At 41.2% G+C, this 16357-nt stretch overlaps 1 protein-coding gene across 1 annotated transcript; it reads right to left on the bottom strand.

Moving 5' to 3' along the window:
* Positions 1-12150: 12150 nt before the first annotated feature.
* LOC101157010 lies at positions 12151-14588 on the bottom strand. The gene is made up of 5 exons (XM_023966277.1): positions 14534-14588; positions 13733-14428; positions 13524-13628; positions 12468-12517; positions 12151-12296 (listed from the first exon to the last, which is right to left on the bottom strand). The coding sequence occupies exons 1-5, from the start codon at positions 14586-14588 to the stop codon at positions 12240-12242; spliced, it is 963 nt and encodes a 320-aa protein (XP_023822045.1). The 3' UTR covers positions 12151-12239.
* Positions 14589-16357: the final 1769 nt, after the last annotated feature.

Here is a 16357-nt window from a genome sequence, read left to right on the forward strand (position 1 = left end):
TCCAGTTGAGGTGGCTCGTGCATCTGATCCGGATCCATTCTGGACTGGGAAGGTGTACCAGGCATGTCCCACCTCGGGGTCCCCCCAGAGGAGCTGGAGGAAGTGACCAGGGAGAGGGAAGTCTGGGCATCTCTGTTTAGACTGTCTGAACGCAGAGGGTCAGGAGGTTTGCCGTAACACTGAAGCCAAATCATGTTTGCTAATCCTGGAGAGATTCCTGAAGAGATAGTTACCAAGAATAACGGGTCTGGCTCTATAAACGACATGAAGGAATAACAGGAAGGTGCCGGTCTACACAAACAAAACATTTCAATTTTATTAAAAAACAGTAAAAATGAGGACCATCATCACCAGGGCTGCTACCGAAATAAGAACAAGTTTTATTGTCATTACAGTGAAATGCAGCAGCTCAAAGCTGGGAGGTACAAGAAAAGACATCTGTGTGCAAAACAAAAGATATTGACTGTGCAAAGATGCAATAAAAAGACTGAGTAAATTACTAAACCAATAAAAATGAATAAAAATAAGTAAAACGAGATAAACACTGGCTGATGATAAACTTTAATGAATAAAAGTGTTTTTGATGATCATGTCATTTGATTCAACCACTGATTTACAAATTATTTGATGACATGTCAAAGTGTTCAGTCATTCAACATTTGAAATAGCATAAAGAGCTGCAGGGTGGTGTAGTGGTTAGCGCTCTAACCACTACACCACTCTAATCCCGGCTAGGTCTTTTCTATTTTGAGTTTGCATGTTCTCCTTGTCCATGTTTGGGTTTTCCCTGGAAACTCTAGCTGCCTCCCACAGACTAAAAACAGGCTTTAGAAGTTACTTGTGTGTATTCTAAATTGTGTGCGTGTTTGTAGGCCTGCAACAGACTGCTGACCTGTCCTGGATGCTCTCTGCCTTTGCCTGACAGGAATATGGTTGATTCCAGCAACCCTGTGAGCCCAAAATGGACTCAGAGGGTTCTGAAAAGGGATGGCTGAAGAGGCCCAACAAGGAAGTGCGATATTTGTTATTATTAATTGACGATATTGTTATTTGCATCTGTTGAAATTCAATTCCTAAGACATAATCACAGAAATTCTAATTTTTTAAATGAAACTTTTTATTTAAAAGGTTGAAAGAAACTTATCCTAACCCCAACCAAAGTTGAAAAAAACTTTCATTAAGCTCAAAGCGGGATAACTGTTGGGGTCACCGGTTAAACGTTTTTTAAAGTAATATGGAGACGATGGAGTCTGCAGCCAGGTCCTCCTGCTGTTCCTGTTGGTTCTTAACTATTTTCACTTGTAATGTCTGAGCTCCTACCAGCAGAGGGCAGCGGTGAAGGTTCGATGAGGTTTTCAACTGCATGAAAGAAGAGATGATCTGCAGGAGATGAGACGTTTTCTGAGAGGACCCCACGTCCTTCAGATGTGGTCGTGGCAGTAGATGACACATCTGGAGCGTACAAAGAGAAGCAGAGAAGAGCTGAACGTCTATTGTTTTTGGAAATGAGCGGCTGTGGTTGAATGAAAAAGCTTTGAAGTGCGTTCCAACTCTTTGTTGTTTTGCTGCAGCATGAAAATAAAAAGAATTGCACAAATTATTTACCAGAGCAGAAAAAGTTGTAGAGAGCTAAAATCTCAAAAATGTTGCATTAAAGTTTTGCTTTTCAGGGACAGTTGAGTTCTTTGAGATGCTGCTGGATGGTCTTGGAGTCTTGGGTTTCTACCTGGACTGGTTGGTCCACGCTGACGTCAGCCGTGGTGGTTTGGTAATCCCCGCCTCTCCTGCGTCGTGCAGGATGCTGATGCGGTTGTATTTGTGATGCACTTTGTTTGTTCTGCTCACTCACACACACAGTCTTCAGCTTTGCAGCAAACACGACGTCATCAGCAGCAACAACAAGCAAACCACACAGTCTGACCCTTAGTTCAGCAGGGTCAAGGGGTATATAACTTACTTAAGTATAAAAAGAGGAATTATAAATAAAGTTTGATTGAATGTATTTTTAATCCTAAGTACAACTTCCATACAATATAAAATATATAAATCACCGATGAGAGTGTCAGATCTCAACATAACCCATAGTAAAAAAAAAAAAAAATGTGTTGAATAGAAACGATTAAAATCTTAAAAAGACAGAGAAAACTCTGCACATGACATAAGAATGAGGCAAAACGTGTTTTTTAAACTCGTCACATGTTGGGATGCACTGCAGCATCTTGAACAACACTGAAGACAGAAGCTGCGGCTTTGCCACCCCCCCCCGCCGGCTCTAAACTGTTTTTCCCTTCATCAGGTTTCTTCTCAAAGGCTGAAGTGGACTCTCTCTTCATGCTTCAGTCCTGTGGTGAAGGTGGTGAGATGTACGCTGCAGAAGTTTCCACTGGTGGAAACTTGACTCTGAGAACTTTCTCACACCAAAACTGAGGCTGCATGCTAACTGCAGGTGAAGCAGCTCTAAGGGAGACGAGGGAGAAGTGGTGACAGTCCACATCTCTGAGGCACAGTAATCCAAAGCTTGATTTAAAAAATTGCTGCACAATAAGATGCAACCAAGATGCAAGAGTCAGCTTCTGGAGCCAACAGGGGCGTAACCCGGGGGTGGGCAAACATTACGACTTATGGGCCACAAAGGGCAGAGGCGTGGAGTGTCTTGGTAATCCACCTTATAAAAGAAAAAAATAACACTGGATCTGGACAAAAACATTTTGATTAAAAATTAATGCTATTTTAAAAAAAGAAAATGTTTGAGTTTTTATTTCGAAACAGTGGCTTTTGTTCTCATTTTAGAGCCATTTGCACCATTTGATGTAGCTTTTGTAAAACTCAAACTTAGGCTACGTTCACACTGCAGGCTGAAACGACCCAATTCCGAATTTTTTGCCCCTAAGCGGCCCAATTCCGATCTTTTCATGACAGTCTGAATGACACAGATCCGATCTTTTCAATTGCGACCCAGGCCCCGTGGGTTTGCCGGCCTGATTCCGAATTGTAGCCGTTCTTTTCAATTGCGACCGCCGTCTGACCGGCCAGGCGACTTGATTCCGAACCGTACGTCATCGACACGCAACAAACGTCATCATTTTGCGTTGAAGTAGGCGGGAACGAGAACGTAAACATCAACCATGGTGGACGATGCTGCTGAGACCAGACAGTGGAAGGGAAGGGAGATCCCCGATTGGATTAATATTTGGGCTGATCGCTCTTTTCAGGCCAAACTCCAGGGCTCTTATCGCAACTGGGCGGTTTTTGAAAAAGATTCCACCTAAATGGCAGAGCGTGGTGTTGAACCTTTCCCGCGATAACTTTTTTTTCTTTCTCCCCTTTGACCGTGCTCAAGCGCGGGGGACCCGAGGCGATCCTCCTCCTCCTCCCTGTTCTGATCCTTAGATTCTCCAGAACGGGTTGATAAAGAGTCCATAGCATTTATTCTGGGGGAAACCTTCTTTTATTACCGTCCTCCGTAACACACAACATGAATGCGCGCCCACACTGCCCCCCCACCTATTCTCTATCGCGGCACGCGCTTGCACACACGCGGGCGCGCGGTCCCAACACATACACATTCCTCTTCCACTACAGTGGGTACAGACGATCCCGACTCCATTGCCTTCTTAAAATGAGAAGATTGTAATTGTGCTGCTCCTTCGTGAAAATAAATTTAATATTACAAAAAGAGCTCCGCTTTTGACAACACTGTTGTTGACATCCATTGTTAACGTTTGCTCCGCAAACAAGTGACGTCGTTCACCGTTGAGTATTCTTCTGTCTTCTGCGCATGCGGGTCTCGTTTGGGTCGTGTCACGGTCACACTGGAGATCACAAAAGTTCGGATTTACTTGGAAATGTGAACGGTCTAGCAAACAATTCGGATTTTTTGAAAAAATCCGAATTGAGCATTAAGCCCTGCAGTGTGAACGTAGCCTTAGAGAAATGTTGCACTCATGTGGTGTTCGAATGATCGGAAGAAGGAAAAACAACAAATCTTCCAACACCACATGGATGCTAGAGTGGGGTCCCCAAACGTTTTCTTGTTAGTGCCACATAACTTTTTTCTTCTCTGATGAGTCTGATTTTAAACTTCTTTTGTCTTTCTTTTATTGTGAAGCACTCTGGTTCCCCTGAAGAAGTTGTAAAGTGCTACATGAATAAAGTGTCATGGTGCACCTGGGAGTCCTCTCCTTCCCCCTTCCTTGTCTGCTCTGGCGGTTGTCTGCTCTGGGTCCAGGTGCTGGAGGACTGGGGCTGTGGTGAAGTGGTTCTTCAGGGATGAGAAAGCAATGGCAGCTTCCTATTACCAGAGAAAGGGAACAGAGGAGGAAGTTAACCGGGTTTAGGGTGCAGCAATACGGCTGTAGTTCCATTTAAAGCGGTGATAAAAGTTGGCAAATCCCAAGAAGCGCTGGAGCTGCTTTACAGAGGTGGGGGTTGGCCCCTTTAACATCTGCTCAGGGGCCTCATTTATAAACGTTGCGTACGCACAAAAGAAGGCGTACGCCACTCTCTACGCAATAGTTGAGATTTATAAAAAGCAAACTTGACGGGAAAATGTGCGGTCCTCCACGCAAGCTCTGACCCAGGCGTACGCACAAAAACGGGTGAAATGAGAAACGGCGACACCGTCGGCAGATGGAAGAAACACGTGTAAGTGAAAATGACAATACTGCCTCTCATAAATAACATGAAGACTTCACAAAGCAAGTCTTACAATCAACAGCCAACACGAACACCCGTTTGATCGATCAGCAGTGAAACAAACAAAAAAAATCAAAAGAAAATTACAACAGAAATTCAAATGAACACTTATTTGAAGAAAGAAAAGTGAAATATGTTCTGCAATATTGGCATGTTGTGCAATTCATCCTCATAAATAATATAGTTAACAGAACGAAATAATGTACAAAACTGATATTCCCGTCAATGTGTGCGTCTGGCGGAGCAGATATAGGTGCAATCAGACAGACAGATGGATAGATAGAGAGAGATGCATTAATTGTCCACTGGGGAAAGTTGTTTACATAGTTAAACATTTCTTCGTAAGCTACGGACTTATGGTATTAATGCATATGCCTTTAGTTTGTTTTATTTTTGATAAAACAATGTATGGCGTATGTCTCAACCATTCAGAAAGCAACAAGAAATTACATTTGCGCTGATCAATTTCCCATTTCCACGTGGATTATTACCGACATCTGTAGCTTGTCAGATGTAATTAAATGGAGGGAAATAAAATGCCCCATCACAATGCGTAATGACGCACAATGGCTGATTTTGCGCTCTTAGAAGATGTGGGAAATGGAAGAATTCGGAGTGAACGCATCTTTAGACAGCAAGAAGACGTGCTGGCAAACAAGGACGAGTGGCTTATGAGCCGGTTCAGACTTCCTCGAGCCGTCCTGTTGGACCTCTGCGGGCTTTTGGGGGGGGTGTCACCCGGTGCATCTGGCGCGTCGGTGTCCCCCTGCGCCTCAGTCACCACTCCACTAAGGCAATCCCCCAATTCTTGCCGCCAGTCTGTCTTCAAGAGGGGTCAGCTCCGGTGTCCCGTCCCCCCCTCCGTGGCAGACACACTCTGCTGGCGATGCAGCGCCAGACGTTTTTTTGCCTCTACTTTGATGTCCGACCATTTCTTTTTTATTTAACCACGGTCCGAGGTTGTGAGGCTACAGCATTACGGCGTCTGCCACTCACGTGGTTTTTTGGCATTAGTAATGCCCACACTGTGCCCTCCAAACAACACTTTTCTCCCCTTTTCCACCTCGCCAACGATAACATCTACTTCATATTGAGTGAAGTTACGTTTTTTTCATTTCCTCTCGGTGTGTTCCATGGTTTCGCAATCAATGAATATTCATTTGTGGGCGTTTCACGGACTATTTATGGGCAACTATGGGCGTGTCACGAGGCCGCAAAAGCTGCGCTGCATTTAGAATCGGTTGTGATTTATTAAGGGAAAGATGCGTAGGATGTGCGTGCGCACGGTTTTATAAATCCGAATATTTCTGTGCGTACGCACGGCCTATGTTTCATCCGTACGCCACCTCTGACGCAAATCCTACGCAAAGTTTTATAAATGAAGCCCCTGATCTTTTCTGGGTCTTCTCTGACTTGTTTGCTCTAAAAGATGTAGCCTAGGAAAGCAACAGATGTTTTGTGGAACTCACATTTCTCTGCCTTAACGAACAACTGGTAGACGTAGTCCAGTAGATGTTGTAGTACCTGCCGCACATGTATTACATGTTCATCGATGGTGGGGAAGTTAATAAGGATGTCATCCAGGTACACAAAAACAAAACGGTTGAGGAAATCTCTCAAGACATCATTCACCAGGGCCTGGAACACAGCAAGAGCATTGCAGAGGCCAAACAGCATCACCAAGTATTCAAAATGGCCGAGTGGGGTGTTAAATCCAGTCCACTCATCTCTACAGGGATGGGGATCGTTAAAGTTTTAACGATAGGGACTGGGTTTTAACACGGACTGGAGGAGAGCACGCCCACAGGATCAAAACACAAAGATCTGATCATGTTTAAAGTTTGCTGTAGATGTGAAGAGTTCCGCGTTTCTGTACAGGAGAAACTGCACAGAGGAGATTTATTGACAAGGTCTCCAGCCAATCAGGACACAGAACAGAGTGCGCTGTCAAAAAAAAAGCAGCATGATCAGCATGATGATAAAAGTAGGAGCTAAACCGCGAACGATGAACTGCGACGTAGAAAGGTGAGACTGAATTCTGTCATATTTGATAGGGATTTTTAGAGGGTTTCAGGTTGGGGCACAGACTGCAGAACAGTGGAATAAAAGGTCATGTTCTATGTGGGTCTCGATCGCATGGCAGATTGTAAAAAAAATCATGTGTCTCTGATATTGTTTAGTGGGCCAAACCAAGCACAGAGGGGGACTGTATGTGGCGTGCGGGCCAGAGCTTTCCCACTGCTGGGCGTAACTCGTGACATCCCTGATCAGAGCAAGAGCCGTGAAGCTGTTCTGTCAGATTCACGTCGATTTCCTCTTTGAATTCACTGCTGGATGCTTGTCTAAAAATGTGTTCGTAATCTTTGTAATCTCTTAGCCTCATTGTGATATGAAGCAGTGTCTTTGTATATCTCATTTAAAATGCATGCACGACGTTGGGAGATCAGGTTTATCATAAACATGTTTCCATGTCTGAGTTCATGACATCATTCAGACACTCTCCCGGTACGGTGAGCTTCATCATCTACTGCAGGAGCTGCGTCTGAACGAAGCACGTTTTCGACTTGCTGTCCCGCATCAGTCCAAAGTGGGAAAAAGAAAAAAATAAGAGTAAAATTAAACAACCTTTTAATGTTTTGTCTTTATGCAAATAAAAAATAAATAACAATCGAAATCTCCTCCATGTTGGTTTTGGACTCCACCCACTGCTCACATCTCAACACGCCACTGGCCAAAGCTGATATGCTGATTGATTGACACACATGAACTCTTCACCAAAGTTCAGATATTTGAACTCATCTGTTGGTTACAGCTCTGCAGTCCGTCAGAAACTCACTGTGGCTGCAGAGAAGAAAAGCTGGAATTACATTAAGCTCCAACGCTCCTGCAGATGTGGTGCAGAGCAGTTGACCTCTGTAAGATTGCAGGTTTGATTTCCGCTATGCCTGCCCAAGGGAAGACGTTGAACATTGGGTGTTTCAATTAAAATTGGGGGCATTCTGTAAAAAAAGGGGTGTTGTAAAACAAGAGAGCTTTTATGTTAGAACCAGAACCCTACACGTCCAGCTTTTATAGAAGTATTTTCTGATTCAACCAAACCAATCATTGGGAGGACGGGGTTCTAACTAAAGATCATGTTTGGTTCCAATTCAGGAGCTGGTTGATTATCTCCTATAGTACATATGTCTAACATATTCACTAATTTATCTTCCATACCAAACACACACAAATACAAACATACTTTACTACTATTCTGCTCTACTCATTTGCTGTCTCTTAATAATTCTGTATTTTTCACTATTTGAATAAAATTGTTACATTTTAGCTCCATGCTGTAATACTTTTGCAGACAGTTTTTCCACAGACAAAAAATACAAAAAAAAAGATCATCATTAAAGCTTTATTTTGGCCAACTTCCTGTTGGTTTGTTTTTAACAAAACAAGATTGAGATTCAAGATTGAGATTATTTAGATCAGATTAGAGACGTTCAAACTGGGTTAAACTGTTCTATTTTTGGTCTGCCTTCGGGACACTTTGTACCACAAAAGACTTCAAAAAGATTCATTTCAGTCATGTGTCACATTCACTCGTCGTTTTTACAGCTACAACTATATTTACCAAACTCCAAAGTCCATCTGGATGAACAAAAATACCATTATTCCTCATTAAAACAGGGTTTGAGGTGTGCAGGTCAGTACAGCTAGGAGGACATTAAGAGGGTTTATTATGGTCTGACATAAATAAGTAATCTCTCCTCTCCAGAACATGCTGTAAGTAAAACAGTTGCATTGCTGTAGAACACCTGTTTCTTTAAGAAAAAAAAGGTTCTTCTTGTATTTTGAGATATGAAATGCTGCAGAAGACTTTTTTTCTGACAGATTTGGTGAGATGAAAATGATTGAGGGCCAACCATTTGGCCTGACATTCTTTGAAGTATTTTAATAACATTAAAAGCAAGTTAATTATTTATTGAATGCTTTATTGTTTTGTAATGCCCGTTTTTTTCTTTACATAGAAAACAAATGAATACTTTTTAGGCAAAATGAATGTCTATTTGACTATTTTTAGCTCTGTTCATTCCCAGTTAGCTTGTCCTGGATAGCATGTCTTGTCTGATAGTCCTACTTGTACTGAACTCATTGAAAACAGCCACAGTCTCTTGACAAAAACAGCAGATAATTGTTTCATGTCATATTGAAAAAATATACTTATTTCCACTTGTAAATAGGGGTGTGTATTGGTAAGAGTTTGGCGATACACTACATATCCTGATAGAAATTATCCAGAAATAATTAAAGAAATATCGCCTCTGGGTTGGGGGTGGGACTGTGTCACAGAAGTTAGCTAATTCCCCATCATCTCTGTTTACACTCTCTCCTGTTAGCTTATAGCAGCTCATAAGCCCAAGCTAACATTTGCGTAGCAAAAAAAACAGCAAACAGATGTCAGTTCGGATGTGGACAACAAGATGTCAATGGATCTGTTTGTCTGCAAGAGGATGCATAAGAATTGGAGCGGAAAAGGGAGACTTTTGCCCGCTCATGTAAGTTTCTGCATCACAAACCTGTGCTTTTTTGGTTTTTGGATTTAACACAATTTGAATAAAGAAATACTCATAAATATACAGTTTTGATTTTAAAAGTTACAATAAAATGTTACAATAACATGTCAAAAGTAAAAAAAAATGATTGACATTGGAGTGGGTCTTTAATGCAAAGTGTCAAGCAGTTAGCATTTGGGTTCCATTTTTGAGTCTTCGATATGATTCAGGCATAGAATCGGACTCGTAGCCTTCTAGTCTAAAGGTGCATTCACACCAGATGCGATTAGTGCATCAGGGGTGTTGAGTTTCAATGTAAAAGCGCATATCCAGCATGTCAGTCCGGCAGCAAAATGATTTAATCGTTGAGGCTGGACTTGGGCGGCAGACACAACAATCACGTACTCAGCTTTGGGAAAGTGACGTTTTCAGTGCCTCTAACAGCTTTGCTGATGGGCTGCCTGGGCGGCTGGCAGGCCGGCAGACAGAGAGTCACTGGGGGATGGGGAGGCAGTCTGCTCGGGTCACCTAAACTTAGTGACCTTTTCTTTTTTATCAATACAATATTATGATTGTCTGAATCTTATTTTTATTTTCCCCTCTCGAACTAATGTGGGATGGAAAGTCATCAAACTGGGTCACAGAAACATGGAAGTAGTGGCGGAATCAGACCCAGCTCCGGCCCCTGGAGTGAAGCTAACTGTACCAGCAGAGACTGAATGATGCCACAAAGCCAGACGCGGAAACATGTTTACTTATACCTTTGTAGAGCTTTGTAACCCCTGTGCTATTCTAGGCACTTTGACATTGGGAGTGATGTCATCTGGACCCCACAAGATGCTGAGTGCGCTGAACCTTTTTTCTTCAAACATTTGTGATCTTCACTGGTGTCCATGGATTACATGAAATCCTCTTCACCTTTATCCGCCTTTGTCATGGTAAGGATAACACGTCAATGTAAGGGTGGGGTCATAGGATAGCACAAGGGTAAAACAAATAAATCTGATCTTTTGACATCCTCCGTGTCTTCCATATGATATACACAGACACCATTTCATGTAGCAAAACCATTTGGTGGAAGCCCCTCCCATTGGTCTCTGGGGCGTCGAGGCATCAAGCACATTTTTGGTCAGGGGTTCGAGCAGTAAATTTGACATTCGTGAAAAGAGAGGCATCCGACGCAAATGTGATGCCTGAATTGCCTCCAGTGTGAGTGCAGCTTTAGGGCGGACAGTCCACCACAGGACCACTGAGCTGGTACATTCGTGTTTGTTCATATTTGGTGATCCTAAAAGAAAAATGAAGTCTTGTAAGTTGATAATGAATAATATTGTCAAATTCTTAAATCAGGTTTGACACCCTGAAACACTACAACACTCATAACTCAGTATTAAGCCTAAAAGCTCCACAGCAGCAGTTTTTGATTGCTCTGGAGCCTCAGTTCAGCCATCAGCCTGCTAATCTTTTCAAATAGAGGAAGGCATCAATGAAGTAAGACAGTTCTTTGTGTTTAGGAAAGGGCCCATTGTGCTAATCTGTCGATTGCAGCAAATACTACTGTTGGATGTACATACTTTATTCAAAATATTTTCATTCTAACTGCTGTTTCTCAAGACAGCTTGGTTCTTTGTTGACATACACTGAAGGCTGCTGTGTCTGGGAAATCTTTCCCTTTTACACGTTCTCCACATGCCAACTTGAGAAAGGAGATGTCTGAGAAAGTGGACGCAGCTTGGAATACAGACTGATAAAGAACTGTGAACCAAGACTTCCTGTTTGCATCAAAGTGTTTTAAACGAATGTATTGTTGACTGCTGACCTTGCATCCGACATCTAGGTGAGCTGTTGGAGACAGAGGTGTTGGATGCTTATGATTCAAAGAGGTTCATTGTGTCTATAAGATTATACTGCGTGTTTAATTTATTTTTTATTGGATGCTTGTCTGTGTTTCCTCTTCTTGCGAGAAATCATACTGGGCTCTTGGTGTCTGTTTTTCAGTACTGTCATGTGTTTTCAGAAATAACCTTGACAAATTGGTCCTTCGAGCCGGATTCCAATATTGAAGGGAGGTCTGATTGGGGAGAGGACCTCGTAAAGACCGTGGTCACAACCGGTGCGTTTAGCAATCAGCCGCTTGAGAAATAACCTTGATAACTACTGTTCCACTTTTCAAAATATATGAAGAGATTGTTTCAAAGAGATGCATTCAAATACAACAGGGTCAATGTATATCAGAATATTACACTGCTGCCCCCCGCATGGCTGAATAAGGCTGCCACTCTCCACCAATCACCCGGCTGGGATGAAATTTAAAAGTTCCCAGGAGCCTCTGCTCCAGTGATTTTTCAGCCTGCTCCTGCCGTCTTCCTGGCCCTAGCCCATGAAAGCCTCTTTCTCCTTGGTTTTATTATGGTTATTATTATGGTTGCACTTTTGTTAAAGTTAAACTTGTTATTTTTGGTTGCATTTTGAGTAGCTGTTGTGTTTTCGTGAATGCATTTCTGTTAATAGTTTTCTTGCTATAAAGCCTAAGAATCTAAGTAACTCATTTCAAACAAAAGTCAGCCGTTAATGATTTGTTTATTAGTTTCTGTGGTTTTTATGTAGTGACACCTGCCACCCTGATAAACGGCTGTGTGGCCAATTTTAATCCCCTGGTTTCTTTCTTTCTCTATGTTACCTATTTTCTCCCTCCTCCCTGAAAAGGGACGTGACAATTTGAATAAAGAAATAGTCAGAAATTCAATTTTAAGCTTCAAATTCTTTATTATTGTCGTCCATTGTGAGAAAAAAAGCTATAAGAGCATGTTAAAAACACCAACAACAAAAAAAACTTTAATCTAAGTGGATCTTTTAACTGTTTTGAAATACAAAATAATAAATCTGGATCCGCAGAACACTGACATTTATTATAAATCTTACAATGAATCCCACGGAAACGCGATCAAATCCAGCTCTAGGGGTTTTGAGTACATAGATTCATTGGCGGCGTCTTCCTTCTCTTCATGATTTGTTGAGCTTACTGTGTCTTAAAGCAGCGTAATGGAGATCCTCTGTCCCCTGATAGACATGAACACACAACATATGAATGGCATCAATGTCAAAGTCAGGAAAAGTATCTACCTCTATGAATCCCAGTAAAAACAAAGATGATTATAATGTAACCTGCACATTGACACTGAACATTAATTTTTCTACCATGGACTCTGTTGCTGTGAACTGAACTCTTACCTCTGCATCCGGTCCTGAATCAACAGCAGATCTGTCCTGAGGATTTCTTGCTGTAAATATTAACAAAAAAATGTTCAACCACCCCTTTCCCTTGGAAATAGATCTAACAATTCTTAAAATTTGAAATCAATTCTTAAGATAAGCTAACAAAATGTGCTATTGGGTAAGAAAAATAATTTTCTGGTCACTAAGACATGTTTTCTCAAACTTGATTAGATTATTTTTCTTGCATAAGAGAAAATAAGACCTTAATTTCTTGCAATAAGAGTCTTTAAACTCTCCTATGGTTCTCTTTTTGCAGTTTTGAGAAATTATTAAAATCATTATCACCAATATTTTGTAGGTACTTCCAAAAGAATAACTAAAGTAAAGCTGTCTGACCGGCTGCATCGACTCGCGTTCAGAGGCCCTTTCTCATTGAAAAGTCTAAGCGAATGGGCGTAGACCAAAATTTATCTGGATCCCTATCTGAAACCCCTGTGATCACGCCTTGCTATACAAGTTTGTAGGTCCGGTTGTGGGCTCTATTCACAATCATTGATCGCATGCTGAATGTTCAACCGATTGAATTTTTTTTTTTTTTTACTTTTTCACGCTTAATCTTGGTAACACAGACTTTGACCAATCGGGGACTCAGATCTTAAAGGAAATGAGCTGTGAAAACAAAAAAGCCTGGAGAAGAATTCATGGAATTTGCACCACCCTGACTTTTCACATAGAGATTCATCCCACTGTAGGTAGTGGACAAGCACTAATAAACAGTAAAAAGAACAAAAGAAGAATTCACCTCCCTGCCTCAACCTGCGTGTCTGGTGTAAACACCACCTGCTGAATTTGTGCTCATGGAACCACGTTCTTGAACACAATACATGCGGCCGGTTTGAATTCATCATAAGAATGAAGATCATTTGGGGCCTCAGTTTGGTTAGAGTTCCAAAGCAGAAGACAAAATTTCCACAATATAACAAAATATTCAAGTTCTGCCAAATGCATCAGATAAAACCTTTTATGCTATAATTTATACTCATAATGTGTAGAGAGTTAAAGCTCACCTACCCCTGCATTTGTGGTTCCTTATCTTGTGTATTGCGTACGATGTGAGGAAGATCAGCGAAGCTGCCAGAGCTCCACTCAGGAAATACACAAATGGAGGAAAACTCCCTTGTTGCATTAAGATAAACATAAGAGAACATCATTGAAACAACAAGAAACTAACAAGAAATACAAACTGAAGTCAAATACATCATTTTATATGAGGTTCTCACCTGTGAGGTCCAGCTTGGTCCCGTTTCCAAACAGTATGTGTCCACATGAGACAACAGCACAGTAGTAGATCCCAGCATGAGACTCAGTCAGCCTCTCCATGTGCAGCTCGTAGACACAGCTGTGTGTTTGTGTGTTGTTCTTTCTCCCACACGGATCATTCCTGCCTCCATGAGTGTAAATGAGTCCTGGATGAGAGTCTCCAGAGTCTTTGAACCAGTAAACTTGCCGTTCTCCATCACAGCTCCCAGTGTGTACTGTACAGTTCAGAGTCACAGAGTGTCCAGCATGGAAGTTCTCAGAGGACGACTGATCCACTGAAGCATGAATGTCAGAAGTAGAGTCCTTCACATGGACAGTATAGCCCTCCAGATGTTTTACCCCATAAAAATCAGAACTGATGCAGTAGTAGGTGGCGGAGTCTGACATTTTCAAATTTGAGATCTTCAGGTGGTGTTTGTTTTTGTCTGTTTCCAGTTTAAGCCGTGGATCGTTCTTGAAAGCATCTATAAAATATCCATTTTTCTTGATATCTAAATACTCAGACATGAGTTGTGGTTTCATTCCTAGAGGTTGTTTATACCAATAAATATTCTCTATCCCAGTACCTTGACGAATGCATTTTAAAGTCACTTCATCACCAACATGAACAGATTGAAACTGTAAAGATGCAGACGGTTTCTGAGCCCAAGAAAGAGCTGAGGAACATGTGAACAAAAACAAAAGTATGCGTTCAATTTTTCCGCTTTTAGGATGAAATCTTAGAAGAATTTAGCAAAACCATTGAAATAGACTGAACTCACCCACTGTTCCCAGCAGCAGACATGTCAGACAGCCAGAAAACACCAGAAGAGTCATGTTCTAAAACGGCTGAGGTTCACCAAGAGAAGACAGTTAGATCTGTACTTTTAACTGCCAGGCGAAGATGTGATCGGCCAATCAGAAGTGACTGAATGATTCCATGCTCATTATTGTCTGCATTCATCAATTTACTGTAAAATATCAGAGAAAAACTAAAGAGTGAATAATTAATCCATAAAAATATAAAAAGAAATTCCACATGTACTTAAAATATTAAGAGATTTGACTATACAGGAAATATTAACCTTTTTAAAGAGGTTTTAAAGAAAATCAATGATACCAGTGGCAGAACAAGAAAGTCTTCTGCAGCATTTCACATCTTAAAATACTAAAATAAGTTTTTTTTAAGAAACAGGTGTTATACAGCAATTCAACAGTTTAACTTAAAGCATGTTCTGGAGAGGAGAGATTATTTATTTATGTCAGACCATAATAAAAACTCTTAATGTCCTCCTAGCTGTACTGACCTGCACACCTCAAAGCCTGTTTTAATGAGGAATAATGGCCTTTTTGTTCATCCAGATGGACTTTGGAGTTTGGTAAATATAGATGTAGCTGTAAAAACGACGAGTGACTGTGACACATGACAGAAATGAATCTTTTTGAAGTCTTCTGTGGTACAAAGTGTCCCGGAGGCAGACCCAAAAAAAGGACAGTTTAACCCAGTTTGAACGTCCCTAATCTGATCTAAATAATCTCAATCTTGAATCTAAACCTTGTTGTTTTAAAAGTTTTTTTAAGCGAGCAGGAAGTTGGCCAAAATAAATTTCAAAGATGATCTGTTTTGGTTTTGGGGTGACTTTTCTTTCTTTAAAAACTGCCTGCAAAAGTATTACAGCATGGAGCTTGTGATTTTCAGTCTATGCAAAAAAGAGGTCAATTACTACCAGAGTAACTCATTACTACGGTGCCTTAATAAAGTATTGGGTCCCCTTGAACTTTTGAAAATTTTACCACATTTCAGGCTGCTAACATAAAGATATAAAACTGTAATGTTTTGTGAAGAATCAACAACAAGTGGGACACAATCATGAAGTGGAAGAAAATTTATTAGATATTTCAAAAAAAATTTAACAAATGAAAAATAGAAATATTAGGCATGCAAAATTATTCATCCCCCTTAAGTTATTACTTTGTAGTGCCACCTTTTGCAGTGATCACAGCTGTAAGTCCCTTGGGGTTTGTCTCCATCAGTTTTGCACATCGAGAGACTGAAATTTGGTGCATTTGCGAACAGCAGTTTTCAGTTCTTTCCACAGTTTCTCCATTGGATTCAGTTCTAGACTTTGACTTTCCCATTCCAACACCTGGATATATTTATTTGTGAAACACTCCATTGTAGATTCTGCTTTATGTTTTGGATCATTGTCTTGTTGGAAGACAAGTCTCCATCCCAGTCTTCAGGTCTTTTGCAGACTCCATCAGGTTTTCTTCCAGAATGGTCCTGTATTTGGCTCCATCCATTTTCCCATCAATTCTAACCATCCTACCTGTCCCTGCTAAAGAAAAGCAGGCCCAAACCATGATGCTGCCACCACCATGTTTGACCATGGGGATGGTGTGTTCAGGGTGGTAAGCTGTGTTGCTTTTAGTAAATCAAAGGTAATTCACTGATCTTTGCCTGAACTATCCTGCATTTGAGTCATCATGGTTAACTGTAATGGTCATCTCTGTTGTCCATGATATTACAAGGGCATTCCTCCCTATCTTCATCTGGGGGTGGATGTGAGATCTGTGGTCAGAGCTGACCTGTGGTTTGTCACGTT

The sequence above is a fragment of the Oryzias latipes genome, chromosome 18 (assembly GCF_002234675.1).
Source record: "Oryzias latipes chromosome 18, ASM223467v1".
NCBI classification, from domain to species: Eukaryota; Metazoa; Chordata; class Actinopteri; order Beloniformes; family Adrianichthyidae; genus Oryzias; species Oryzias latipes.